General features: G+C 44.8%; 1 protein-coding gene across 1 annotated transcript in view; it reads left to right on the top strand.

Annotated features, from left to right (window-relative positions):
• LOC115165112 (WD repeat and FYVE domain-containing protein 3) overlaps positions 1-26,984 on the top strand; it is a 191,662-nt gene that overhangs the window by 144,309 nt on the left and 20,369 nt on the right. The window contains exons 29-50 of the mRNA XM_029718147.1: positions 717-946; positions 2,490-2,599; positions 3,496-3,678; positions 4,332-4,489; positions 4,923-5,000; positions 6,526-6,696; positions 6,812-6,874; positions 8,444-8,618; positions 9,521-9,681; positions 11,248-11,396; positions 14,911-15,117; positions 15,319-15,399; positions 15,499-15,553; positions 16,392-16,511; positions 16,810-16,927; positions 17,223-17,329; positions 17,910-18,063; positions 18,637-18,728; positions 18,858-19,070; positions 21,780-21,930; positions 22,413-22,567; positions 26,935-26,984. The exon at positions 26,935-26,984 is cut by the window's right edge and continues 109 nt beyond it. Of these exons, the coding sequence (XP_029574007.1) occupies positions 717-946; positions 2,490-2,599; positions 3,496-3,678; positions 4,332-4,489; positions 4,923-5,000; positions 6,526-6,696; positions 6,812-6,874; positions 8,444-8,618; positions 9,521-9,681; positions 11,248-11,396; positions 14,911-15,117; positions 15,319-15,399; positions 15,499-15,553; positions 16,392-16,511; positions 16,810-16,927; positions 17,223-17,329; positions 17,910-18,063; positions 18,637-18,728; positions 18,858-19,070; positions 21,780-21,930; positions 22,413-22,567; positions 26,935-26,984 (2,981 nt within the window). The remainder of the gene's footprint in view (positions 1-716; positions 947-2,489; positions 2,600-3,495; positions 3,679-4,331; positions 4,490-4,922; positions 5,001-6,525; positions 6,697-6,811; positions 6,875-8,443; positions 8,619-9,520; positions 9,682-11,247; positions 11,397-14,910; positions 15,118-15,318; positions 15,400-15,498; positions 15,554-16,391; positions 16,512-16,809; positions 16,928-17,222; positions 17,330-17,909; positions 18,064-18,636; positions 18,729-18,857; positions 19,071-21,779; positions 21,931-22,412; positions 22,568-26,934) is intronic.

Genomic DNA, 26,984 nt, shown 5'->3' with positions numbered 1-26,984 from the left:
CTTACTGTGAAATTCTTACTTACAAGGCCTTAACCAACAATGCAGTTTTAAGAAAATTTGAGTTTGGGGCCTCCCAAGTAGTGCAGCGGTCTAAGGCACTGCCTTAGTGCTGATGCGCTACTACAGCCTCGGGTTCGATCCCAGGCTGTGTCACAGCCGGCCTTGACCGGTAGCCCCGTAGGGAGACGGTCAAGGCCGGGGGAGATTTCTTTGGCTCATCGTGCTCTAGCAACTCCTTGTGGCAGGCTGGATGCCTACAAGCTGATTATGGTCATCAGTTGAAAGGTTTTTCCTCCGACGCATTGGTGCAGCTGGCTTCCGGGTTAAGCAGACCGTGTGTTAAGAAGCAGCGATCCAGTCTTTTTCCTCCTTTCTTCTTCTCCTCTTTCAATCTCTTCTTCTCCTCTTTCAGTCTCTTCTTCTCCTCTGTCAGTCTCTTCTCCTCTTTCAGTCTCTTCTTCTCCTCTTTCAGAGGATTCTGTATGTCTGTCTCTTCTTCTCCTCTTTCAGTCTCTTCTTCTCCTCTTTCAGAGGATTCTGTGTCTGTCTCTTCTCTGTCAGTCTCTTCTTCTCCTCTGTCAGTCTCTTCTTCTCCTCTTTCAGTCTCTTCTTCTCCTCTGTCAGTCTCTTCTTCTCCTCTGTCAGTCTCTTCTTCTCCTCTCTCAGTCCAGGAAGTACTTGCTCAAACTGATCTTTATTTTTATCTGCTTTTCCAGTCCAAGAGGCGTTCGCAGGGTTTGTCTCTGGAATCAATCTACCACTGTCTGAACCGCACGGTCTTGTACCAGCTGTCTCGACCGCACAAGACCGTACCTCAGCAGGTAGCTCTGCTGGACTCTCTACGGGTGTTGACCGTCAATCGTAACCTGGTGCTGGGACCAGGCAACCACGACCAGGAGTTTGTAGCCTGTCTGGCTCACTGCTTCATCAACCTGCACGTTGGGAGGTAGGTCTGAGGATGGTCTGTGTGTGTCTTCGCTAGCTAACTTCTACTCTTGTGTCTTGATGCATTATTCTATGCATTGAATTGCTTGAGACTTCTGCAGCAGTTGGAGTGTGTCTGTGTCATGACACAAAAGGAGTTTGAAGCCTGTGAAGGGTTAAGCAATGGCCAGTCAAATGACAACAGGCAGCAAAACCTGCAGCATTGGAGGGTTGAGTGTAGTTCCTGTCTATGGGTGAGTCGTGTGTGTATTGACTATCTCTCTCTCTCTCTCTCTCTCTCTCTCTCTCCTCTCTCTCTCTCTCTCTCTCTCTCTCTCTCTCTCTCTCTCTCTCTCTTCCTCTCTCTCCCTTCCCCCCACCACCACCTCTCTCTCTCTCTCTCTCTCCATTTCCTCTCTCTACCTCTGCCCCACCACCACCACCTCTCTCTCTCTCTCTCTCTCTCTCCATTTCCTCTCTCTACCTCTGCCCCACCACCACCACCTCTCTCGCTCTCTCTCTCCATTTCCTCTCTCTACCTCTGCCCCACCACCACCACCTCTCTCTCTCTCTCTCTCCATTTCCTCTCTCTACCTCTGCCCCACCACCACCACCTCTCTCTCTCTCTCTCTCCATTTCCTCTCTCTACCTCTGCCCACCACCACCACCTCTCTCTCTCTCTCTCTCTCCATTTCCTCTCTCTACCTCTGCCCCACCACCACCACCTCTCTCTCTCTCTCTCTCCATTTCCTCTCTCTACCTCTGCCCCACCACCTCTCTCTCTCTCTCTCTCCATTTCCTCTCTCTACCTCTGCCCCACCACCACCACCTCTCTCTCGCTCTCTCTCCATTTCCTCTCTCTACCTCTGCCCCACCACCACCACCTCTCTCTCTCTCTCTCTCTCCATTTCCTCTCTCTACCTCTGCCCCACCACCACCACCACCTCTCTCTCTCTCTCTCTCTCTCCATTTCCTCTCTCTACCTCTGCCCCACCACCACCACCTCTCTCTCTCTCTCTCTCTCTCTCTCTCTCTCTCTCCATTTCCTCTCTCTACCTCTGCCCCACCACCACCACCTCTCTCTCTCTCTCTCTCCATTTCCTCTCTCTACCTCTGCCCCACCACCACCACCTCTCTCTCTCTCTCTCTCTCTCAATTTCCTCTCTCTACCTCTGCCCCACCACCACCTCTCTCTCTCTCTCTCTCTCTCCATTTCCTCTCTCTACCTCTGCCCCACCACCACCACCTCTCTCTCTCTCTCTCCATTTCCTCTCTCTACCTCTGCCCCACCACCACCACCTCTCTCTCTCTCTCTCTCTCTCTCCATTTCCTCTCTCTACCTCTGCCCCACCACCACCACCTCTCTCTCTCGCTCTCTCTCTCCATTTCCTCTCTACCTCTGCCCCACCACCACCACCTCTCTCTCTCTCTCTCTCTCTCCATTTCCTCTCTCTACCTCTGCCCCACCACCACCACCTCTCTCTCTCTCTCTCTCTCTCTCTCCATTTCCTCTCTACCTCTGCCCCACCACCACCACCTCTCTCTCTCTCTCTGTCTGTGTGCAGTAGTGTGGAGGGTTTTGGTTTGGAAGCAGAGGCTCGTATGACAACCTGGCACGTCATGATGCCCGCTGAGAATGAACCTGATGACACACACAGCCAGGATGTCAGCGAAGGTAACACACTGTCTGACTGGCTGACTATGCCTGTCTCTCTGCCTGTCTGTCTCTCTGCCTGTCTGTCTCTCTGCCTGTCTGTCTCTCTGCCTGTATGTCTCTCTTCATGTCTGTCTCTCTGCCTGTTTCTCTCTCTCTCTCTGACTGACTGCCTGCCTGCCTGTCTCTCTGTCTCTCTGACTGCCTGCCTGCCTGACTGACTCTCTGCCTGTTTCTTGGTCTGTCTCTCTGCTTGTTTCTCTCTGACTGCCTGACTGACTCTCTGCCTGTCTCTCTGCCTGACTCTCTGACTTCCTGTCTGTCTGTCTCTCTGACATTCTGTCTCTCGGTCTGTCTGTTTCTCGGCCTGTCTGTCTCTGTCTATCTGTGTCTGTCTGACTCTCTGTCTCTGTCTGTCTCTCTGACTGTCTGTCTGTCTCTCTGACTGTCTGTCTGTCTCTCTGTCTGTCTCCCTGTCTCTCTGCCTGTCTCTCTGCCTGACTCTCTGACTTCCTGTCTGTCTGTCTCTCTGACATTCTGTCTCTCTGTCTCTCTGCCTGTCTCTCTGACTCTCTGCCTGTTTCTCTCTGTCCGTCTCTCGGCCTGCCTGCCTGTCTGTCTCTGACTGTCGGTTAGTCTCTATCAGTCGGTCTCTCTGACTGTCTGTATGTCTGTCTCTCTGACTGCATGTCTCTGTCGGTCTCTATCTGTCTCTCTGACTGACTGCCTGTCTGTCTCTCTGCCTGTCTATTTGACTGCCTGCCTGTCTGTCTCTCACTGTCTCTCAGTCTGTCTGTCTTTCTGACTAACTCTATGCCTGTTTCTCTCTGTCTCTCTGACTGCCTTCCTATCTGTCTCTCTGACTGTCTGCCTGTCTGTCTGTCTCAGTGTGTTCCTAACTCATGTCTGTCCCCCAGGTCGCCAGCTGCTGCTGAAGGCAGTAAACCGTGTGTGGACAGAGCTGATGCACAGTAAAAGACCCATGTTGGAGGACATCTTTAAGGTGTCCCTCCCCACCAACGACAGAGGACATGTAGATATCAGCACTGCTCGGCCTGCCCTGGAGGAACCAGCCCTGAAGAGCTGGCAGAACCACCTGGGTAGGTACTGGACACACAGAGGGGGACACACAGAGGGGGACACACAGAGGGGAACACACAGAGGGGAACACACAGAGGGGGACACACAGAGGGGGACACACAGAGGGGGACACACAGAGGGGAACACACAGTACAGAGAGTTTTGTGGTCAGAGGATTTTGGGACAATAATCAGCTTCATCATGTATTGTTTGGAGAGCAGAGCAAGCCAAGTTGGACTGGAGCCAATAACATACTGGAAGACTGTTTGATAACCCTCTCTCCCATTCTCTTGTCTCTCTCTGTTTCTCCCTCTCTCCTTCTCGTCTCCTCCTTCTTCTCTCTCCCCCCTCTCCCTGCCTCTTTCTCTCTCTCTTTTACTCCCCTTCTCTCTCTCTTTTACTCCCCTTCTCCCCCTTCTCTCGCCCCCTCTCTCTCTCTCTCTCTCTCTTTCTCGTCTCTCTGTTTCTCCCTCTCTCCCTTCTCTCTCTCTCTCTCTCTCTCTCTCTCTCTCTCTCTCTCTCTCTCTTTCTCTTGTCTCTCTCTGTTTCTCCCTCTCTCCCTTCTCTCTCTCTCTCTCTCTCTTTACTCCCCTTCTCCCCCCTTCTCTCACCCCCTCTCTGTCTCTCTCTCCCCTCCTCTCTCTCTCCCTCCTCTCCCCCCCCTCCCCTCTAGTCCATGAGAGGAAGTGTATTAGCAGAGGTGAGTCAGTGGCTCCGGCCAGCCAGTCCAAGCTGTCCCGGGTTAGTAGTGGTTTTGGTCTGTCCAAGCTGACCGGCGCTCGACGCAACAAGAAGGAAAACTCCCTGAACAAGAACAACCTGTCTGCACAGGTACACACACACATACACACACACACAGACACACAGGTACACACACACAGACACACAGGTACACACACACACAGACACACAGGTACACACACACACACACACACAGGTACACACACACACACACACACAGGTACACACACACACACACAGGTACACACACACCACACACAGGTACACACACACACACACACACACACACAGGTACACACACACACACAGGTACACACACACACACACACAGGTACACACACACACAGGTACACACACACGAACCAACACACTCATGCGAAACAGAGGGGTTGTGTTAAATGCAGAAGACACATTTCAGTTGACTGCATTGAGTTGTACAGCTGACTAGGTATCTCTCCCTCCCCCTGTTACAAGTCCAGCTTTAATTTACATGTATTAAAATGGAAGTTCCTTCCACCAATAGGAGACGTTCCAGTGGATGTTCACCCACATAGCGGTGGTCAGGGACCTGGTGGCCATGCAGTATAAAGAGTACCAGGAGGTAAGAACACTACAGTACTCACAGCGTCTAACACTACGGTACTCACAGCGTTGTCTACTACAGTACTCACAGCGTTGTCTACTACAGTACTCACAGCGTTGTCTAACAGTACAGTACTTTACTACATTGTCTAACAGTACTCACTACATTGTCTATCAGTACAGTACTTTACTACATTGTCTAACAGTACTTTACTACATTGTCTAACAGTACTCACTACATTGTCTATCAGTACTTTACTACATTGTCTAACAGTACAGTACTTTACTACATTGTCTAACAGTACTTTACTACATTGTCTAACAGTACTTTACTACATTGTCTAACAGTACAGTACTTTACTACATTGTCTAACAGTACTTTACTACATTGTCTAACAGTACAGTACTTTACTACATTATCTAACAGTAATTTACTACATTGTCTAACAGTACTTTACTACATTGTCTAACAGTACTTTACTACATTGTCTAACAGTACTTTACTACATTGTCTAACAGTACAGTACTTTACTACATTATCTATCAGTACTTTACTACATTGTCTAACAGTACAGTACTTTACTACATTATCTATCAGTACTTTACTACATTGTCTAACAGTACAGTACTTTACTACATTGTCTAACAGTACAGTACTTTACTACATTATCTAACAGTACTTTACTACATTGTCTAACAGTACAGTACTTTACTACATTATCTAACAGTACTTTACTACATTGTCTAACAGTACAGTACTTTACTACATTGTCTAACAGTACAGTACTTTACTACATTATCTAACAGTACTTTACTACATTGTCTAACAGTACAGTACTTTACTACATTGTCTAACAGTACAGTACTTTACTACATTATCTAACAGTACTTTACTACATTGTCTAACAGTACAGTACTTTACTACATTATCTAACAGTACTTTACTACATTATCTAACAGTACTTTACTACATTGTCTAACAGTACAGTACTTTACTACATTATCTAACAGTACTTTACTACATTGTCTAACAGTACAGTACTTTACTACATTATCTAACAGTACTTTACTACATTGTCTCTGTGATTCCTATCTGATCTCTATATTCTGAACCTGACAGACACTAATTTAACGATCTGGCTAAAACTCCCCCTCTCTTCCCTCATCTCCCTCTCTTTTCTCTTCTCTTTCCCTCCCCTGTCTCCCTCTCTCCCTCTTCACTGTCTCCCTCTAATTCTCTCCTCTCTCTCCCCCCCTCTCTCTCTCTCTCTCTCTCTCTCTCTCTCTCTCTCTCTCTCTCTCTCTCTCTCTCTCTCTCTCTCATTTTCTCTCTCTCTCATTTTCTCTCATTCTCTCTCTCTCTACTCTCCCCTCCTCTCCCTCTCCCTCTCATTCTCTCTTTACTCTCCTCTCTCTCTCTCTCTCTCTCTCTCTCTCTCTCTCTCTCTCTCTCTCTCTCTCTCATTCTCTCTCTCTCTTTACTCTCCCCCCTTCTCTCTCTCTACTCTCCCCTCCTCTCTACCCTCTCCCCCCTCCCCTGTCAGAGGCAGCAGAATGTTCTAAAGTACGTGACCGAGGAGTGGTCGTCTATAGAGTATGAGCTGCTGAGAGAGCGGGGCCTTTGGGGGCCCCCCATCGGATCCCACCTGGACAAGTTCCTGCTGGAGATGACTGAGGGGCCCTGTCGCATGAGGAAGAAGATGGTCCGCAACGACATGTTCTACATACATTATCCGTACGTCCCCGAGCCTGAACCCAGCACTAACGGCCAAGTACAGGTAATGTAGTAATACTGTAATAATACTATAATACTACTATAATAACAACGACATGTTCTACATACATTATCCGTACGTCCCCGAGCCTGAACCCAGCACTAACGGCCAAGTACAGGTACTATAGTAATACTGTAATAATACTATAATACTACTATGATAACAACGACATGTTCTACATACATTATCCGTACGTCCCCGAGCCTGAACCCAGCATTAACGGCCAAGTACAGGTACTATAGTAATGTAGTAATACTGTAATAATACTACTATAGTAACACCAACATGTTTTTACATACACTGACTGTACAAAACATTGAGAACACTTGATCTTTCCATGACAGACTGACCAGGTGAATCCAGGTGAAAGCTATGATCCCTTATTGATGTTACCTGTTAAATCCACTTCAATCAGTTTAGATGAAGGGGAGGAGACGGGTTAAAGAAGGATTTTTAATCCTTTAGATAATTGGGACATGGATTGTGTATGTGTGTCATTCAGAGGGTGAACGGGCAAGACAAGTAGTATGTGCCAGGCTCACCGGTTTGAGTGTCAAGAACTGCAACGCTGCTGGGTTTTTACACACTCAACAGTTTCCTGTGTTTATGAAGAATGGTCCACCACCCAAAGGACATCCAGCCAACTGGACACAACTGTGGGGAAGCATTGGAGTCAACATGGGGCATAGAGTCCATTCCCCGACGATTTTAAGCTGTTCTGAGGGCAAAAAGGGGGTGCAACTCAATATTAGGAAGGTGTTCCTAATGTTTTGTACACTCAGTGTGTATTACCGTAACACGAGCCCAGCACAAAGGGCTCTTTATAAATACTACAGTATTATGATCGTAACAACAAGGTCATGTTGTAGTAACCAAGTTCAAACACTAGCTTTCAGTGGAAAGAGGGCTATTTATGCCCCGCAAAAGTACCATGTCATTTAATAGAAGAAGCTGCTTGTACAGCTAACCTTGTTCTCCCTACTGTTCCGGTATGGATACTGTACAGTGTAGGAGACGGGAGGTTTGTCTTTCCTTCATCACAGCCCACGGATGGAGTCTTTATGTGGGAAATAATGGTCATTTTACATGAAATGGCAACATGACTCAGCCAAGTTATCAATCTATCCCATGTATTCGCAGAACAATACACACATCATTCTACTGTATCTAAAGCTGTCAGTCCCAGACTGACCCCTCTCTGTCCCAGACTGACCCCCTCTCTGTCCCAGACTGACCCCCTCTCTGTCCCAGACTGACCCCCTCTCTGTCCCAGACTGACCCCCTCTCTGTCCCAGACTGACCCCCTCTCTGTCCCAGACTGACCCCCTCTCTGTCCCTTACTGACCCCCTCTCTGTCCCAGACTGACCCCCTCTCTGTCCCAGACTGACCCCCTCTCTGTCCCAGACTGACCCCCGCTCTGTCCCCGACTGACCCCCGCTCTGTCCCCGACTGACCCCGCTCTGTCCCCGACTGACCCCGCTCTGTCCCCGACTGACCCCTCTCTGTCCCCGACTGACCCCCTCTCTGTCCCAGACTGGACTGACCCCTCTCTGTCCCAGACTGACCCGCCGTGCTACTCTTCTGTCATGTCCTGGTCCAGCCCAGCTCCTATCACCTCTAGTCCCCCTCATGACCTCTTCCTCCCCTTCTCTTCCTCTCCTCTCTTCCTGTCCTCCCCCCACCCAGAAGCCGGTGCGTTACCGCCGAGCGATCAGCTACGACAGTAAGGAGTACTACATGAGACTGCTGTCAGGGAACCCTGGGATGTACCAGCACTCCGTAGAGCAGGACACTGAGGGAGAGACCACTCGGCAGGAACCTGGAGAGGTGCACGGAGAGGACACCATCGCCAGAGTCAGAGGTAGGACGGCCGGAGGGAGGTAGGACGGAGGGAGGTAGGGTGGACGGAGGACAGACGGACGGACGGAGGTAGGACGGACGGAGGGAGGTAGGGTGGACGGAGGACGGACGGAGGTAGGACAGACACGCAGAGGTAGGACGGACGGAGGGCGGAGGGACGGACGGAGGTGGGACGGACGGAGGGCGGAGGGACGGACGGAGGTAGGGTGGACGGAGGGACGGACGGAGGTAGGGTGGACGGAGGGACGGACGGACGGAGGTAGGGCGGACGGACGGAGGTAGGGCGGACGGACGGAGGTAGGACGGACGGACGGAGGTAGGACGGACGGACGGAGGTAGGACGGACGGACGGAGGTAGGACGGACGGACGGAGGTAGGACGGACGGACGGAGGTAGGACGGACGGACGGAGGTAGGACGGACGGAGGGACGGACGGAGGGTGGAGGGACGGACGGAGGTGGGACGGGCGGAGGGACGGACGGAGGTAGGGCGGGCGGAGGTAGGACGGGCGGAGGTAGGACGGGCGGAGGTAGGACGGGCGGACGGAGGTAGGACGGACGGACGGAGGTAGGACGGACGGACGGAGGTAGGACGGACGGACGGAGGTAGGACGGACGGACGGAGGTAGGACGGACGGAGGGTGGAACGGGCGGAGGTAGGACGGGCGGAGGTAGGACGGGCGGAGGTAGGGCGGGCGGAGGTAGGGCGGATGGACGGACGGAGGGACGGACGGAGGTAGGGCGGACGGAGGTAGGGCGGAGGGACGGACGGAGGTGGGACGGACGGACGGAGGTGGGACGGACGGACGGAGGTGGGACGGACGGAGGGCGTGAACATGCATATTCATTCTCTTTTGGCTTTGTTTTTTTTTCTTATTGTAATTCATGCAAATCAACCCTCCAGGTCTGGTGAAGGCCCCTCTGAAGAGGTCTCGCTCCACGGCAGACAGAGCCGATGAGGAACAAGACCTGCTGCAGGAACAGCTCTTAGAGTCAGGAGGTCTGGACGAGGAACAGAGGACAGACAACACATCACTGCTACGACTACTGGAGGAGGGAGAGCAGGTAAGAGGAGGGTTGGAGGACGAGAAGCGAGGGAATGATGAGGACAGGGGGGAGGAGAGGGAGGAGGAGGGGTGTAGGGGAGGAGGACAGGGAGAGAAGGGAAGAGGAGAGAGGGAGCGAGGGTCATGTTGGTCAAGCCACTTGGTTTAAGTGTACAAGTATACAAGTCTTTGAGCATTTCAGGATGGTAACTGTCATTGTGGTGGGTTCTGCTGTGTATTTTTGTATTATAGATCCAGCACATGTATCAATGTATTAATATAGTATTTATGTAGTAATATATTATAGATGTATTTATGTAGTGATATATTATAGATGTATTAATTTAGTATTTATGTAGTGTTATATTATAGATGTATTAATATAGTATTTATGTAGTGTTATATTATAGAGTTATTAATGTAGTATTTATGTAGTGTTATATTATAGATGTATTAATGTAGTATTTATGTAGTGTTATATTATAGATGTATTAATATAGTATTTGTGTAGTGTTATATTATAGATGTATTAATGTAGTATTTATGTAGTGTTATATTATAGATGTATTAATGTAGTATTTATGTAGTGTTATATTATAGATGTATTAATGTAGTGATATATTATAGATGTATTCATGTAGTATTTATGTAGTGATATTTTATAGATGTATTAATGTAGTATTTATGTAGTGATATATTATAGATGTATTCATCTAGTGATGTATTTATGTAGTGATATATTATAGATGTATTAATGTAGTATTTTTCTAGTGATATATTATAGATGTATTAATGTAGTGTTATATTATAGATGTGTTAATGTAGTGTTATATTAGATGTATTAATGTAGTGTTATATTATAGATGTATTAATGTAGTATTTATGTAGTGTTTTATCATAGCTGTTTTAATGTAGTGTTATATCATAGATGTGTTAATGTAGTGATATAGATGTTTTAATGTAGTATTAATGTAGTGTTATATCAGATGTATTAATGTAGTATTTATGTAGTGATATATTATATCATAGATGTATTAATGTAGTGTTATATCAGATGTTTTAATGTAGTATTTATGTAGTGTTATATCATAGATGTATTAATGTAGTATTAATGTAGTGTTATATCATAGATGTATTAATGTAGTGTTATATTATAGATGTATTAATGTAGTATTAATGTAGTGTTATATTATAGATGTATTAATGTAGTGTTATATCATAGATGTATTAATGTAATGTTATATTATAGATGTATTAATGTAGTGTTATATTATAGATGTATTAATGTGGTGTTATATTATAGATGTATTAATGTAGTATTAATGTAGTGTTATATTATAGATGTATTAATGTAGTGTTATATCATAGATGTATTAATGTAATGTTATATTATAGATGTATTAATGTAGTGTTATATTATAGATGTATTAATGTAGTATTAATGTAGTGTTATATCATAGATGTATTAATGTAGTATTAATGTAGTGTTATATTATAGATGTGTTAATGTAGTGTTAATGTAGTGTTATATCATAGATGTGTTAATGTAGTGTTATATCATAGATGTATTAATGTTCTGTTCCAGATCCAACACATGTATCGGTGTGCGCGGGTGCAGGGTCTGGACACTAGCGAGGGGCTGCTGCTGTTTGGGAAGGAACACTTCTATGTCATCGACGGTTTCACCATGACCGTCTCCAGAGAGATCAGAGACATCGAGACGCTGCCCGCCAAGTGAGTTTAACACCCCTAACCCTTTATTATAAAACTGGTTGTTTGGATCCTGGATGCTGATTGGACGAGCAGCGTTCCAAGCCGTGCTCTATTGGTCGTCACAGACACACCTATGCCTGCTAACAGTTCCATCTGAAAATGATCACTGCTCCTCCATCAGAATATCAGGATCATGTTCCCGTCTGAATCATCTCTTGTATTTATCTCTGCTAGAATATTTGTTGATGTTGCTGTCTGAATCATTACTTGTATTTATAGTTAGTATGCCAAAAGTTCCCGGATGTCGTACTACATATGCCAATATACAAGCAGTGGACACTATTTCCGTGCTTTTAGGGCCCATAATGCCATTCTTCCGGAAATGGGCGTGGCTTCACAACGTTTTCAGATTTGAGGAAAATGGCGGAAAATATGCAGCGGAAGTCCGACGAGAGCGGATAGAAATTCATTGCTTTAACTAATTATGACAAGTGTTAAGAAAATGTTGAGCAATGTAATGAAGTAATGACTTTTTAAATAAGTTACTTTACCCGTTATGTTAGCTGAAAATTTGTTAGCTACGCTATCCTTACAAACCGCATAGCATATCATGACAGCAGTATGTACCAACATATTAACTATATGCTATCTAACTAACTACCGAATGTTTATTGACTTGATTATTCACGTCATTCTTAGCTTAGCTAAGTGGTATAGTCGTTGTGCATTCTCAATGGACATTGTTAGTGAAGTTGTAAATGGCTAGCTAATAATTTGTTATGCTAACAAGCTAGCAAGAGGTTGCATAGCAACAGCATCAACTTCCGGTAGACAGGCGTAGCGCTAGTACGCACAACTGAAAGGATACCGTTTGTTTACGGTATACTAAAATGAACTTATAGTATGTAGTGTGTATACTCATTAAGTATGTAGTATACAGTATAATTAAAAATGCATGAAATGAAATGTATGCACTCACTACTGTAAGTCGCTCTGGATAAGAGCGTCTGGTAAGAAAGAGTATGTTAGTATTGGTATTCGCACACAGCTAATGTTTCACGATTGAATTTCAATTTCTGTACCATACATAGTGAACGGCAAGTCGAAATTACGCACCGACGTCATTATCATTGACAAATCCAAGTAAATGCCAATAGAAAAAAAGCTCAAACAAACGAAAATGAAGCTACTCATTCCACGTTCAAACGTTTCACCTAACTGAGTTAGCTGAAGTTGGCTAGCTAGCTAGCAAGTGATAAGAACATTATCCAGGCTACATAGCAACCATTTTGTCTATTATGACAACACACATTTTGTGTTCCTTTGTGTAAAGACACTCACTATAAAAAAAACTATTAACACTCAACACAACAGGAAAAATACTAGATTATTTAAATTATAGTACATTTGACAAAAATACTCACTCAAAATGTACCACGTATACTTATAATTTACATTATAAATATTTAAACAATTATCCAAGGACAATATTCAGAGTTTATTTCAAAACCCACACATAGTAGGCTATTTGATTGACAACGATTCTTACTTCTGTAAAAATGTAAACATCTTTTCAGAGACTAATTCAAAATGTAGATAACCTCTCTCAATCAGATTTAGTACAGACCAGGCCTGTTACAAAGTGTAGAAATAGTACACTACTTTAACAACAATTCAGTGAATGCAACAAGTATTACAATAGAGACAAATGAATATGTAAAACCCACAACTGTTAAGAGACAATAAAAGATTTATAGGACCAAATCATATTTCATACTGTCACTTAATGTTTTTTGCATTTAGCCTACAACATGTCATGGAACTTGTGGAAGCACGCACCCATCCTGCAAAGTGGACCAGAAAACACGTAGAGCACCTAAAGGAGGTTTCTACACATCTCCCACTCTCTCTTTTTTGCGTCCTTCAAACTTCAACTGCTTTCAAATGATGAGTTCCAACTCGGACCACAATCCCCGGTTCCGGTGGCACGTTCTTATTTCACTCACCTCGACGTCATCGTTTTTCAAAGTGCAAGGACGTGTCCGAATCCGTATCACCAACCAACTGAAAATAAAAAATATAAATGCAACAATTTAAAAGTTTTTATTGAGTTACTGTTCATATAAGGAAATCAGTCAATTGAAATTAATTAATTAGGCCCTAATCTATGAATTTCACATGACTGGGGATACAGATATGGATCTGTTGGTCACAGATACCTTTAAAAATAAGGTAAGGAAGTGGGTCAGAAACCCAGTCAGTATCTGGTGTGACCACCATTTGCCTCATGCAGTGCGACATCTCCTTTGCATAGAGTTGATCAGGCTGTTGATTGTGGCCTGTGGAATGTTGTCCCACTCCTCTTCAATGGCTGTGCGAAGTAGCTGGATATTGGTGGGAACTGGAACACGCTGTCGTACACGTCGATCCAGAGCATCCCAAACATGCTTAATGGGAGACATGTCTGTCTGGTGAGTATGCAGGCCAGGAATAACTGGGACATTGTCAGCTTCCAGGAATTGTGTACAGATCCTTCCGACATGGGGCCGTGCATTATGCTGAAACATGAGGTGATGGTGGCGGATGAATGGCACAACGATGGGCCTCAGGATCTCGTCACGGTATCTCTGTGCATTCAAATTGCCATCGATAAAATGCAATTGTGTTCATTGTTTGTAGCTTGTTCTTGCCCATACCATAACCCCACCGCCACCATGGAGCACTCTGTTCACAACGTTGACATCAGCAAACCGCTCGCCCACACGACGCCATACACGCGGCAAGGCCATCTGCCCGGTACATTTGAAACCGGGATTCATCCATGAAGAGCGTGCCAGTGGCCAACGAAGGTGAGCATTTGCCCACTGAAGACGGTTACGATGCCAAACTGCAGTCAGGTCAAGACCCTGGTGAGGATGATGAGCACACAGATGAGCTTCCCTGAGATGGTTTCTGACAGTTTGGACAGACATTCTTCGGTTTTGCAAAACCCACAGTTCCATCAGCTGTCTGGGTGACTGGTCTCAGACGATCCAGCAGGTGAAGGAGCCTGATGTGGAGGTCCTGGGCTGATGTGGTCTGTGGTTGTGAGGCCAGTTGGACGTACTGCCAAATTCTTTAAAATGTCATCGGAGGTGGCTTAATGTAAAGAAATGAACATTCAATTATCTGGCAACAGCTCTGGTGGACATTCCTCCAGTCAGCATGCCAATTGCACGCTCCCTCAAAACTTGAGAAATCTGTGGCATTGTGTTGTGTGACAAAACTGCACATTTTAGAGAGGCCTTTTATTGTCCCCAGCACAAGGTGGACACCTGTGTAAGGATCATGCTGTTTAATCCGTTTCTTGATATGCCACCGTAATGGTAATTTAAAGAAAAGCCGTCGATGGCTCACCAGGCTGATTCAACTAACCAAGCGCTTTTTGAATCAGGTGTTTTTAGTTCTGGAATACATTCTAAACGTCTAACTGGCAGGGGGGGGGGTGTAAAACTCAAGGAGAAGCTGGTGTTTTGACATGTCTCTCTGTCTCTAGTCTGCATGAGACCATCATCCCCAGAGGCGCGAGGCAGGGTCAGAGCCAGCTGAAGAGGACCTGCAGTATCTTTGCCTACGAGGATATCAAGGAGGTCCACAAGAGGCGATACCTGTTGCAGCCCATGGCTGTGGAGGTGTTCTCAGGAGATGGGAGGAACTACCTGCTGGCCTTCCAGAAAGGAGTCCGCAACAAGGTGTACCAGAGGTACCGTTGTGCTCATTGACAAGTACATTTTTCTAACACTGTTACGCTAATGGCTACGCTAAAGGTTGAAATACAGCTCTATGTGTTAGCGAGCACATTTGCAAGTATAGTATTACTCCCAAAGGACAGTGAGGATGTCTCTTGATGTTTTGGGGTTTTTCCTCCTCTCTCTCCGTCTTTCTCTCCTCGCTCCGTGTCCAGGTTCCTAGCAGTGGTTCCCTCTCTGGCTGACAGCTCAGAGTCAGTCTCAGGACAAAGGCCCAACACCAGTGTAGAGCAAGGGTACTTCCTTCTTTTTTTATATATAGTGTTTTACACATGAACAAATATACATAGTCTTCTATTGTAACTGTCTCACCTGTCTACAATGTCTTCCATCAGGTCTGGGCTCCTCAGCACTCTGGTAGGAGAGAAATCTGTCACCCAGAGATGGGAGGTAGGTTACAACAATTCTACTTGAATAAATACTAAGTAAATGTCTTGGTCTGTGGTATTATAGCACTCTAACAGGTCTCTCAGGTAAGATGATTTTATCTCAATGTGAAGAATCTGTATAAATAAGGGTTATATAAAGTTGAGATCTGACAGTAGTGTCCTCTGTTTCCATAGCGTAGAGAGATCAGTAACTAGATTGTCCTCTCTGTGTTTCCATAGCGTGGAGAGATCAGTAACTAGATTGTCCTCTGTTTCCATAGCGTGGAGAGACCAGTAACTATATTGTCCCCTCTGTGTTTCCATAGCGTGGAGAGATCAGTAACTAGATTGTCCTCTGTGTTTCCATAGCGTGGAGAGACCAGTAACTATATTGTCCCCTCTGTGTTTCCATAGCGTGGAGAGATCAGTAACTAGATTGTCCTCTCTGTGTTTCCATAGCGTGGAGAGATCAGTAACTAGATTGTTCTCTCTGTGTTTCCATAGCGTGGAGAGATCAGTAACTAGATTGTCCTCTCTGTGTTTCCATAGCGTGGAGAGATCAGTAACTAGATTGTCCTCTCTGTGTTTTCATAGCGTGGAGAGATCAGTAACTAGATTGTCCTCTCTGTGTTTCCATAGCGTGGAGAGATCAGTAACTAGATTGTCCTCTCTGTGTTTCCATAGCGTGGAGAGATCAGTAACTAGATTGTCCTCTCTGTGTTTCCGTAGCGTGGAGAGATCAGTAACTAGATTGTCCTCTGTTTCCGTAGCGTGGAGAGATCAGTAACTAGATTGTCCTCTCTGTGTTTCCATAGCGTGGAGAGATCAGTAACTAGATTGTCCTCTCTGTGTTTCCATAGCGCGGAGAGATCAGTAACTTCCAGTATCTGATGCATCTCAACACCCTGGCTGGTCGCTCCTACAACGACCTGATGCAGTACCCTGTCTTCCCCTGGATCCTGGCTGACTACGACTCTGAGGTAACAACACAATACACACGTAATGCTATACTGTATATCTGACTTGGACAGCTGTCAGAACTACAATCCTACTGCAGCTATATCCTTCCGCAAGACTGTAGTCCTAATTCCATCAGCACCTTACCAAGCGTTATACATTACCTACACTTACGTAAAAAGACAAACTCTATAACATCCCATTCTTTCTTTCAAGGACCAATTTGTTAATGATATCAAACGTTGGTTATTATTCGTGATTTACACAGCATGTACATGGGATGTAGTGTGATTTTTAAAACTGGTCTGATCCGGTTCCTAGGAGTTGGACCTGAACAATCCACAGACGTTCCGGAACCTGGCTAAACCAATGGGAGCCCAGACAGATGACAGGCTGACCCAGTACAAGAAGAGGTTCAAGGACTGGGAGGACCCGACCAGTAAGACAGACACACACACACACACAGTATGACTGACCAACTAACTACCTGTTTTAGCTACAGCCCTAGGGCCAGCTTCCCGGACACAGGTTATGCATTATCCTTATCCTGGACTACAAAGCTATTTCAATGGGAACGCTATAACAAGCTTTGTAGTCCAACACTAGAATTCACTAGTGTGGTTAAATTGGCCCCTTTAGTAAAAATGTTTGTCTTTAAAAAAAATTAAAAAACATGTTTCTGTTTCCACTTCTGGACTAAGAAGGGTTCTTCTAAAATGTGTCTCTTGTTTTAGGTGAGACCCCAGCGTATCATTACGGTACACACTACTCCTCAGCTATGATTGTGGCTTCCTACCTGGTCCGCATGGAGCCATTTACTCAGATTTTCCTCAGGCTTCAGGTACAACTTCAAACACACGGTCCGCAGACTCCTCACACACTACTGTCTTGTATAGTCGGAATGATCTGGAACATCCAGATGATTCCAAGGGAATTATAGAGATCCAAGTATTGAACCTTAAGGAGCGCCAAATTCAACTTTGGGACTTTCATTTTTAGCAAAGGGGAGAGGAAAGGAGGAAAGGGGACTTGATCCAAACTCAAACAGTGCTGTTTTTTGTATCTGCAGTTGATTGAATTGGTGTCCAAGTTTAACGTTTTTCTTATTATTTTTTTTACTTCCTGTTTTTTTTTTAAGGCTTGTTTATAAGGTTAGGATTGTCTGTTGTCTCTGAATGCATGGTAGTAAAATATTCAGGCTACATCAGAGTTGTTTTTCCCCACTGATATTAACCGGAGATAGTAAACAGCGCTGTGCTGAGTGTGGTTTGAATACCAATGATGACATTTCCTCTCCGGGAGATGTGTGTTGGTGGAGACGATGCCTGTGGTAGTGTCTTATGTCTCTAGTGTGTGTGTGTGTGTCATGACATGTCTGCCTTCCGGACTGCCTGTGTGTTGTCCCTCTCCCAACCCCACAGGGAGGTCACTTTGACCTGGCTGACAGGATGTTCCACAGCGTGCGTGAGGCCTGGCTTTCTGCCGCCAAACACAACATGGCCGATGTCAAGGAGCTCATCCCAGAGTTCTTCTACCTGCCAGAGTTCATGCTCAACTCCAACAACTTTGACCTAGGTCAGTTTAATACCGTTCTGTCAGAGCTAGCTCAACTTTGACCTAGGTCAGTTTAATACCGTTGTGTCAGAGCTAGCTCAACTTTGACCTAGGTCAGTTTAATACCGTTGTGTCAGAGCTAGCTCAACTTTGACCTAGGTCAGTTTAATACCGTTCTGTCAGAGCTAGCTCAACTTTGACCTAGGTCAGTTTAATACCGTTGTGTCAGAGCTAGCTCAACTTTGACCTAGGTCAGTTTAATACCGTTCTGTCAGAGCTAGCTCAACTTTGACCTAGGTCAGTTTAATACCGTTGTGTCAGAGCTAGCTCAACTTTGACCTAGGTCAGTTTAATACCCTTGTGTCAGAGCTAGCTCAACTTTGACCTAGGTCAGTTTAATACCGTTCTGTCAGAGCTAGCTCAACTTTGACCTAGGTCAGTCAGGACGCTAGCTGTCCTCTCTACTCTCTATATGACTCTCTGCTCTCTCCGTCTCTATTTCTGTCTCTCTCTACCACTGTAATAGTAACATGTTTAGAGACTAGTAAATAAAAGGAGTTGCTTTGATGTGTGTTGTGGTTGATGTTTTAACAGGTGCCAAACAGAATGGTATTAGACTAAGAGATGTCCTTCTGCCTCCGTGGGCCAAGGGAGACCCCCGAGAGTTCATCAGAGTACATCGACAGGTGGGTACCGATCAACTGTCTGTTTGTCGACAGATGGGTAACAATCAACCATTTTATCTGTCTGAACGTGCTTCATGTAGTCCAGCCTTGTGTTCCAGTATTGTCCTACAATAATGTGTCTTTCTCTAGGCTCTGGAGTGTGACTTCGTCAGTGCCCACCTCCATGAGTGGATCGACCTGATCTTTGGCTTCAAGCAGCAGGGTCCTCCGGCGGTGGAGGCGGTCAACGTTTTCCACCACCTGTTCTACGAGGGCCAGGTGGACATCTACAACATCAACGACCCCCTCAAGGAGACCGCCACCATCGGGTTCATCAACAACTTCGGACAAATCCCCAAACAGGTACAGTGCCTTCAGAAAGTATTCATACTTTTGGAATCGGCTAATCTTTGAACATTGAGATATTAAATAAATTGATAGAGAAGAAGAAGCCTTGAATAGAAAGAGTCTAGTCTGTAGAAAGCCAGAAGGCTTTTGGAATGTGTTTTGATGGAGGAGAGGAGAGCGACGCTTTGATATAGGGAAGACAGATGGACATCTGTGGATTAGGTGAAGGAGGGGTTGAGGTTAGGAGGTGAGGGGTGAGGTCAGTTCCCCTTAAGGGAGTAATCAGGGTTTAGTATCTGGTTACCTTCTTCCTGTTGGGCATAAACTGTAAGGAGAGAGTGAGTGTCTTAAGTAGGATGTATATGGGGCGGCAGGGTAGCCTAGTGGATAGAGCGTTGGGCTAGTAACTGAAAGGTTGCAAGTTCGAATCCTCAAGCTGACAAGGTACAAATATGTCGTTCTGCCCCCTGAACAAGGCAGGTTAACCCCACTGTTCCTAGACCGTCATTGTAAATAAGAAGTTGTTCTTAACTGACTTGCCTAGTTTAAATAAAGGTAAAATAAAATGAAAATATAACTGTGAAGGAGGAAAATGTTTTGCTGTCTGATTACAGCTGTACAGAACATTTGGGAAGAATTAAACTTGATTAAAGCTTCTCTAGTGTCCGTGGGTTGTTTACTTAAAAATAACAACCTAACAATTTATTCCACGATTTATTCCACATTTTATTCCACATTTTTGTTGTTGTTACAGCCTGAATTCAAAATGGATTCAACAATTTTTTCTTGTTCTCACACTCATCTAAACACAACATCCCATAATGACAAAGTGAAAACATGTTTTTAGAAATGTTAGCAAATATCTAATTTACGTCAGTATTCACACCCATGAGTCAATACATGTTAGAATCAACTTTGGCGGTGATTACAGTCTGTGAGTCTTTCTCAGTCTGTCTTTGCATTGTACAATATTTGTCCATTATTTGTTTTAAAATTCATCAAGCTCTGTCAAATTGGTTGTTCATCATTAATAGACAACCATTTTTAGGTCTTGCCATAGAATATCAAGTAGATTTAAGTCAAAAATGTAACTTTGCCACTCAGGATCATTCACTGTCTTCTTTGTAAGCAACTATAATGTAGATTTGGCCTTATGTTTTAGGTTATTGTCCTGCTGAAAGGTGACTTCATCTCTCAGTGTCTGTTGTAAAGCAGACTGAACCAGGTTTTCCTTTAGGATTGTGCCTGTGCTTAGCTACATACCATTTATTTTTTTATCCTAAAACACTCTCCAGTCCTTAATGATGACAAGCATACCCATAACATGATGCAGCCATCACCATGCTTGAACATATGGAGAGTGGTACTCAGTGATGTGTTGTGTTGGATTTGCTCCAAACATAACACTTTGTTTTCAGGACAAAAAGTTGATTTCTTTGCTACATTTTTGGCAGTTTTACTTTAGTGCCTTGTTGCAAACAGGATGCATGTTGCATTTTGTACTGGCTTCCTTCATGTCACTCTGTCAATTTAATTTAATTAGTATTGTGGAGAAACAACAATGTTGTTGATCCATTCTCAGTTTTCTCCTATCACAGCCATTAAACTCTGAAACTATTTTAAAGTCATCATTGGCCTCATGGTGAAATCCCTGAGCGGTTTCCTTCCTCTCCGGCAACTGAGTTAGGAAGTATGCCTGAATCTTTGTAGTGACTGGGTGTATTTATACACTATCCGAATTGTAATTAATAACTTCACCATGCTCAAAGGGATATTCAATGTCTGCATTTTTATTGTTACCCATCTACCAATAGGTGCCCTTCTTTGCGAGGCGTTGGAAAACTTCCCTGGTCTTTGTGGTTTAAATCTGTGTTTGAAATTCCCTGATCAACTGAGGGACCTTACAGATACTTGTATGTGGGGTACAGACATGAGGTAGTCATTCAAAAATCATTTTTAACACTTTTGTTGCACACCGAGTGAGTCCATGCAACTTATTATGTGACTTGTTAAACACATTTCTACTCCTGAACTTATTTAGTCTTTCCATAACAAAGGGGTTGAATACTTATTTACTCAAGACTTATCAGATTTTAATTTGTAAAAAAAAATAATTACAAAAACATAATTCCACTGACATTCAGGGGTATTGTGTGTAGGCCAGTGACCCCCCCCCCCCCCAAAAAAAAAAATCGCAATTTAATCAATTTTAAATTCTGGATTTAATAACACAACAAAATGTGTGAAAAGTTAAGGGGTCTGAATACTTTCTGAAGGCTCTGTATGTAACAGCAATTGGACTTACCTAAGGTGTTGTCATTTCATTTAAACCGTTTTAAGTTTGTTACCTGGTTGTTTAGCAACATGTAGCAATGCTAGTGGAAATGGATTGTATCAGTTAGCAATGCTAGTGGAAATGGATTGTATCAGTTAGCAATGCTAGTGGAAATGGATTGTATCAGTTAGCTGTGCATTTAAAAACACATCAAGGGATATTTCTCATGCATACTGTAATTTTATGTAATCGTGTCGCCAGGGTGATTCAACTCTTACCCTACGAGGTCCGGAGCCTGCTGTTTTTTTCTGTTCTACCTGATCATGAATTGGTCTTCCCAGGTCTAAATGCAGTGGGAACAGGCTTCAAGGTCCAGAGTTGAGTTTAAAAGGCGTCTTAGACCAATGAATCTACTTCCAATCTTCTGTCTGTCTTTTGTCCAATCACAGTTGTTTAAGAAGCCCCACCCTACGAAGCGTGTACGTAGTAAGTCTAATGGGGAGATGGCGGTGGGTTTGCCCGTCTCTCTCTCCTCAACCACCGACAAGATCTTCTTCCATCACCTGGACAACCTCAGACCCTCACTAGCCCCCGTCAAAGGTAGGGCCAGCACGCACGCAAACACACGCAAACACACGCAAACACACGCACCCATTAGCACCCATTAGCACGTATTAGCACCCATTAGCACGTATTAGCACCCATTAGGACGTATTAGCACCATTAGCACGTATTAGCGTCCATTAGCACCCATTAGCACGTATTAGCACCCATTAGCATGTATTAGCACCCATTAGCACGTATTAGCACCCATTAGCACGTATTAGCACCCATTAGTGCGTATTAGCACCCGTTAGCACTCATATCAAGACTATTGAGTCATTGGGACTATTTAAGGCAACAACAGTTATAGTTATTAACTGTAATGGTTTGTCTGATACTATTTCATTATTGTTTTCTTCATCTGGATCAGAAGAATTGTGACTAACAGAAACTGTGTCTCTGTGTGTGTGTGTGTGTGTGGGTGCATGCAAAGGGACTTCTGAAGACTCACAGTCACAACCATTTGTTGTGTGTTTCAGAGCTGAAGGAGCCTGTGGGTCAGATAGTGTGTACTGAGAAGGGCATTCTGGCTGTGGAGCAGAATAAAGTCCTACAGCCTCCTGTCTGGAACAAGACCTTTGCCTGGGGTTATGCAGACCTCTCCTGCAGACTGGCCAACTATGAGTCAGACAAGGTAAACACACACTCACAGACCTCTCCTGCAGACTGGCCAACTATGAGTCTGACAAGGTAAACACACACTCACTGACCTCTCCTGCAGACTGGCCAACTATGAGTCTGACAAGGTAAACACACACTCACAGACCTCTCCTGCAGACTGGCCAACTATGAGTCAGACAAGGTAAACACACACTCACTGACCTCTCCTGCAGACTGGCCAACTATGAGTCTGACAAGGTAAACACACACTCACTGACCTCTCCTGCAGACTGGCCAACTATGAGTCTGACAAGGTAAACACACACTCACTGACCTCTCCTGCAGACTGGCCAACTATGAGTCTGACAAGGTAAACACACACTCACTGACCTCTCCTGCAGACTGGCCAACTATGAGTCTGACAAGGTAAACACACACTCACTGACCTCTCCTGCAGACTGGCCAACTATGAGTCTGACAAGGTATGTTAGATCAGGTTTCCCCAAACTCTGTCCTGGTAATGAGTTGGTTATTTGAATGAGCTGTGTAGTGATGGGGGGCAAAACCCCAGGACCGAGTTAGGGTAACCCCTGCGTTAGATCAACACACAGACACACTGGGGTTGAGCAGACCTCCGATGCAGACTGGCCAGCTATGAGTTTAGGGCTGTTGCGGTTGCCGAATTACTGCCACACCGTCGGTCATGAGTCATGACCTCAGTCAGATTCCACATGACCGTTGAGTCACGGTAATCTCTTCCTGTTCTGCACTCTTTAGTCCTCCATGAATGGCTCTGATGTGTTGGTGGTTAAGCCTACCCAACTCTCTAACGGCCCGTCAGGTCGCTAATGAATGGGCTGGGACTCAACGCTCTATTGTCCCTTTAATCACTGTGACATCAATGAAAATGCAATCGAAAATCACATCAAACACTTCACGATTTAAATGTAAATAATCTGAATGATGAGAATAAATAGTGATGGGAGTTGTGCAGTGTCTAGATCGGTCATGCAGCTTTTGTATTTTGATCTTGGAATTCTGATCCTGGGAATTCTGATCATGGGGTTCTGATCCTGGGAATTCTGATCATGGGGTTCTGATCCTGGGAATTCTGATCATGGGGTTCTGATCCTGGGAATTCTGATCATGGGGTTCTGATCCTGGGAATTCTGATCATGGGGAGTTCTGATCCTGGGAATTCTGATCATGGGTTCTAATCTTGGGGTTCTGATCTTGGGGTTCTGATCATGGGGTTCTGATCTTGGGGGGGTTCTGATCTTGGGGGGTTCTGATCTTGGGGGGTTCTGATCTTGGGGTTCCGATCATGGGAGTTCTGATCTTGGGAGTTCTGATCCTGGGAGTTCTGATCCTGGGAGTTCTGATCCTGGGGGGTTCTGATCTTGGGGGGTTCTGATCTTGGGAGTTCTGATCTTGGGAGTTCTGATCTTGGAGACACGGGAGCAGGCACAGACAGAGAGGGAGCGAGACGGCAAGCACTGTTAACTCGCGCTAGTAGACAAGCTTCTTGCTAGTTATTTATCATCCCATCCAATTACATAGTAGCCTACCTGTCTTGACTGCATCAGAGAAGCTAGTTAGGCTAACTAGGCTAATTGATGCAAGCCTACATAACGTTACTGTGGTTCTCCCAGTCCTACAGTTACAAAGAACAACAACTTCATTCAGATTATTATAGCAGTCTACCTGTCAGATTATTATAGCAGTCTACCTGTCAGATTATTATAGCAGTCTACCTGTCAGATTATTATAGCAGTCTACCTGTTTACCTTTAGTCTTCATTCAGATTATTATAGCAGTCTACCTGTCTACCTTTAGTCTTCATTCAGATTATTATAGCAGTCTACCTGTCTACCTTTAGTCTTCATTCAGATTATTATAGCAGTCTACCTGTCAGATTATTATAGCAGTCTACCTGTCAGATTATTATAGCAGTCTACCTGTCAGATTATTATAGCAGTCTACCTGTCTACCTTTAGTCTTCATTCAGATTATTATAGCAGTCTACCTGTCAGATTATTATAGCAGTCTACCTGTTTACCTTTAGTCTTCATTCAGATTATTATAGCAGTCTACCTGTCAGATTATTATAGCAGTCTACCTGTCAGATTATTATAGCAGTCTACCTGTCAGATTATTATAGCAGTCTACCTGTCAGATTATTATAGCAGTCTACCTGTCAGATTATTATAGCAGTCTACCTGTCAGATTATTATAGCAGTCTACCTGTCAGATTATTATAGCAGTCTACCTGTCTACCTTTAGTCTTCATTCATTTTCCCTCAACACAGAGTAGCTGTTCCACTTGTCTCGCTCTGCAATCGTTTGAGAACAATATCCTTTATTACATTCAGCTATATTCACTTAGTTCTTCTTACTATAAAATCATATCTATGTTTGTATTTACTATGGATCCCCATTACCTGCTACCAAGACAGCAGCTATTCTTCCTGTGGTCCTGCAGAATTAAGGCAGTTATACAATTTTAAAAACATTACAATACATTCACGACAGAATTCACAACACACTAAGTGTGTACTCTCAGGCCATTACTCAACTACCACATATCTACAACATAAAATCCATGTGTATGTGTGTGTATGGTGCGTATGTTATCGTGTGTGTGTGTGTGTGTGTGTGTGTGTCACTTCACAGTCCCCACTGTTCCATAAGGTGCATTTTGACCTGTTTTTTTTAATCAAATTTTACTGCTTCCGTGAGTTACTTGATGTGGAATAGAGTTCCATGTAGTCATGGCTCTATGTAGTACTGTGCACCTCCCATAGTCTGTTCTGGACTTGGGGACTGTGAAGAGACCTCTGGTGGCATGTCTTGTGGGGTATGTATGGATGTCTGAGCTGTGTGCTAGTAGTTTAAACAGACAGCTCGGTGCATTCAGCTTGTCAATCCTTCTTACAAAAACAAGTAGTGATGAAGTCATTCTCTCCTCCACTTTCAGCCAGGAGAGATTGACATGCATATAATTAATGTAAGCTCTGTGTACATCCAAGGGCCAGTCGCGCTGCCCTGTTCTGAGCCAATTGCAATTTTCCTAAGTTCCTCTTTGTGGCACCTGACCACACGACTGAACAGTAGTCAAGGTGGACAAAACTAGGGCCTGTAAGACCTGCCTTGTTGATAGTGTTGTTAAGAAGGTAGAGCATCGCTTTATTATGGACAGACTTCTCCCCATTTTAGCTACTGTTGTATCAATATGTTTTGACCATGACAGTTTACAATCCAGAGTTACTCCAAGCAGTTTAGTCATCTCAACTTGTTCCATTTCCAAATGATTTGTTACAAGATTTAGTTGAGGTTTAGGGTTTAGTGAACGATTTGTCCCAAATACAGTGCTTTTTTGAAATATTTAGGACTAACTTATTCGTTGTCACCCACTCTGAAACTAACTGCAGCTCTTTGTTAAGTGTTGCAGTCATTTCAGTCGCTGTAGTAGCTAACTTGTATAGTGTTGAGTCATCCGCATACATAGACACACTGGCTTTACTCAAAAAGTAAGGGGCCTAAACAGCTTCCCTGGGGAATTCCTGATTCTACCTGGATTATGTTGGAGAGGCTTCCATTAAAGAACACCCTCTGTGTTCTGTCAGACAAGTAACTCTTTATCCACAATATAGCAGGGATGCAAAGCCATAACACAAATGTTTTTCCAGCAGTAGACTATGATCGATAATGTCCAAAGCCACACTGAAGTCTAACAAATCTATATAGTTTGTATGCGTGCTGTACGTCCGGAGATGCGAAACTTGTTCATGTTAATTAACGGTCAATCACCGTGAGACCGGAAGTCATTTGCATGACAGTTACCGGCTGACAAAATGTCAAGACCACCGCAGCTCTAGGTCAGATAGATGCTACCCTTACAGCTGATGTGAGTCTCCAATAAGACAGAAATACCCTTAGCCAATCCCTTTCCCCCTGACTAACCAATCCCCTGTCTTCTCCCCCTGACTAACCAACCCCCTGTCTTCTCCCCCTGACTAACCAATCCCCTGTCTTCTCCCCCTGACTAACCAATCCCCTGTCTTATCCCCCTGACTAACCAATCCCCTGTCTTCTCCCCCTGACTGACCAATCCCCTCTCTCCTCCCCCCTGACTAACCAATCCCCTCTCTCCTTCCCCCTGACTGACCAATCCCCTCTCTCCTTCCCCCTGACTAACCAATCCCCTCTCTCCTTCCCCCTGACTAACCAATCCCCTCTCTCCTTCCCCCTGACTGACCAATCCCCTCTCTCCTTCCCGTTGGCTGACCAATCCCTTCTCTCCTTCCCCCTGACTAACCAATCCCCTCTCTCCTTCCTCCTGACTAACCAATCTCCTCTCTCCTTCCCCCTGGCTAACCAATCCCCTCTCTCCTCCTCTAGGCGGTGGTGGTGTATGAGTGTCTGTCAGAATGGGGTCAGATCCTGTGCGC

Source organism: Salmo trutta, chromosome 27 (assembly GCF_901001165.1).
Source record: "Salmo trutta chromosome 27, fSalTru1.1, whole genome shotgun sequence".
Classification (NCBI taxonomy): domain Eukaryota; kingdom Metazoa; phylum Chordata; class Actinopteri; order Salmoniformes; family Salmonidae; genus Salmo; species Salmo trutta.
Note: the sequence above shows the minus strand (reverse complement) of the source record. Positions and strands in the feature narration are given on the sequence as shown.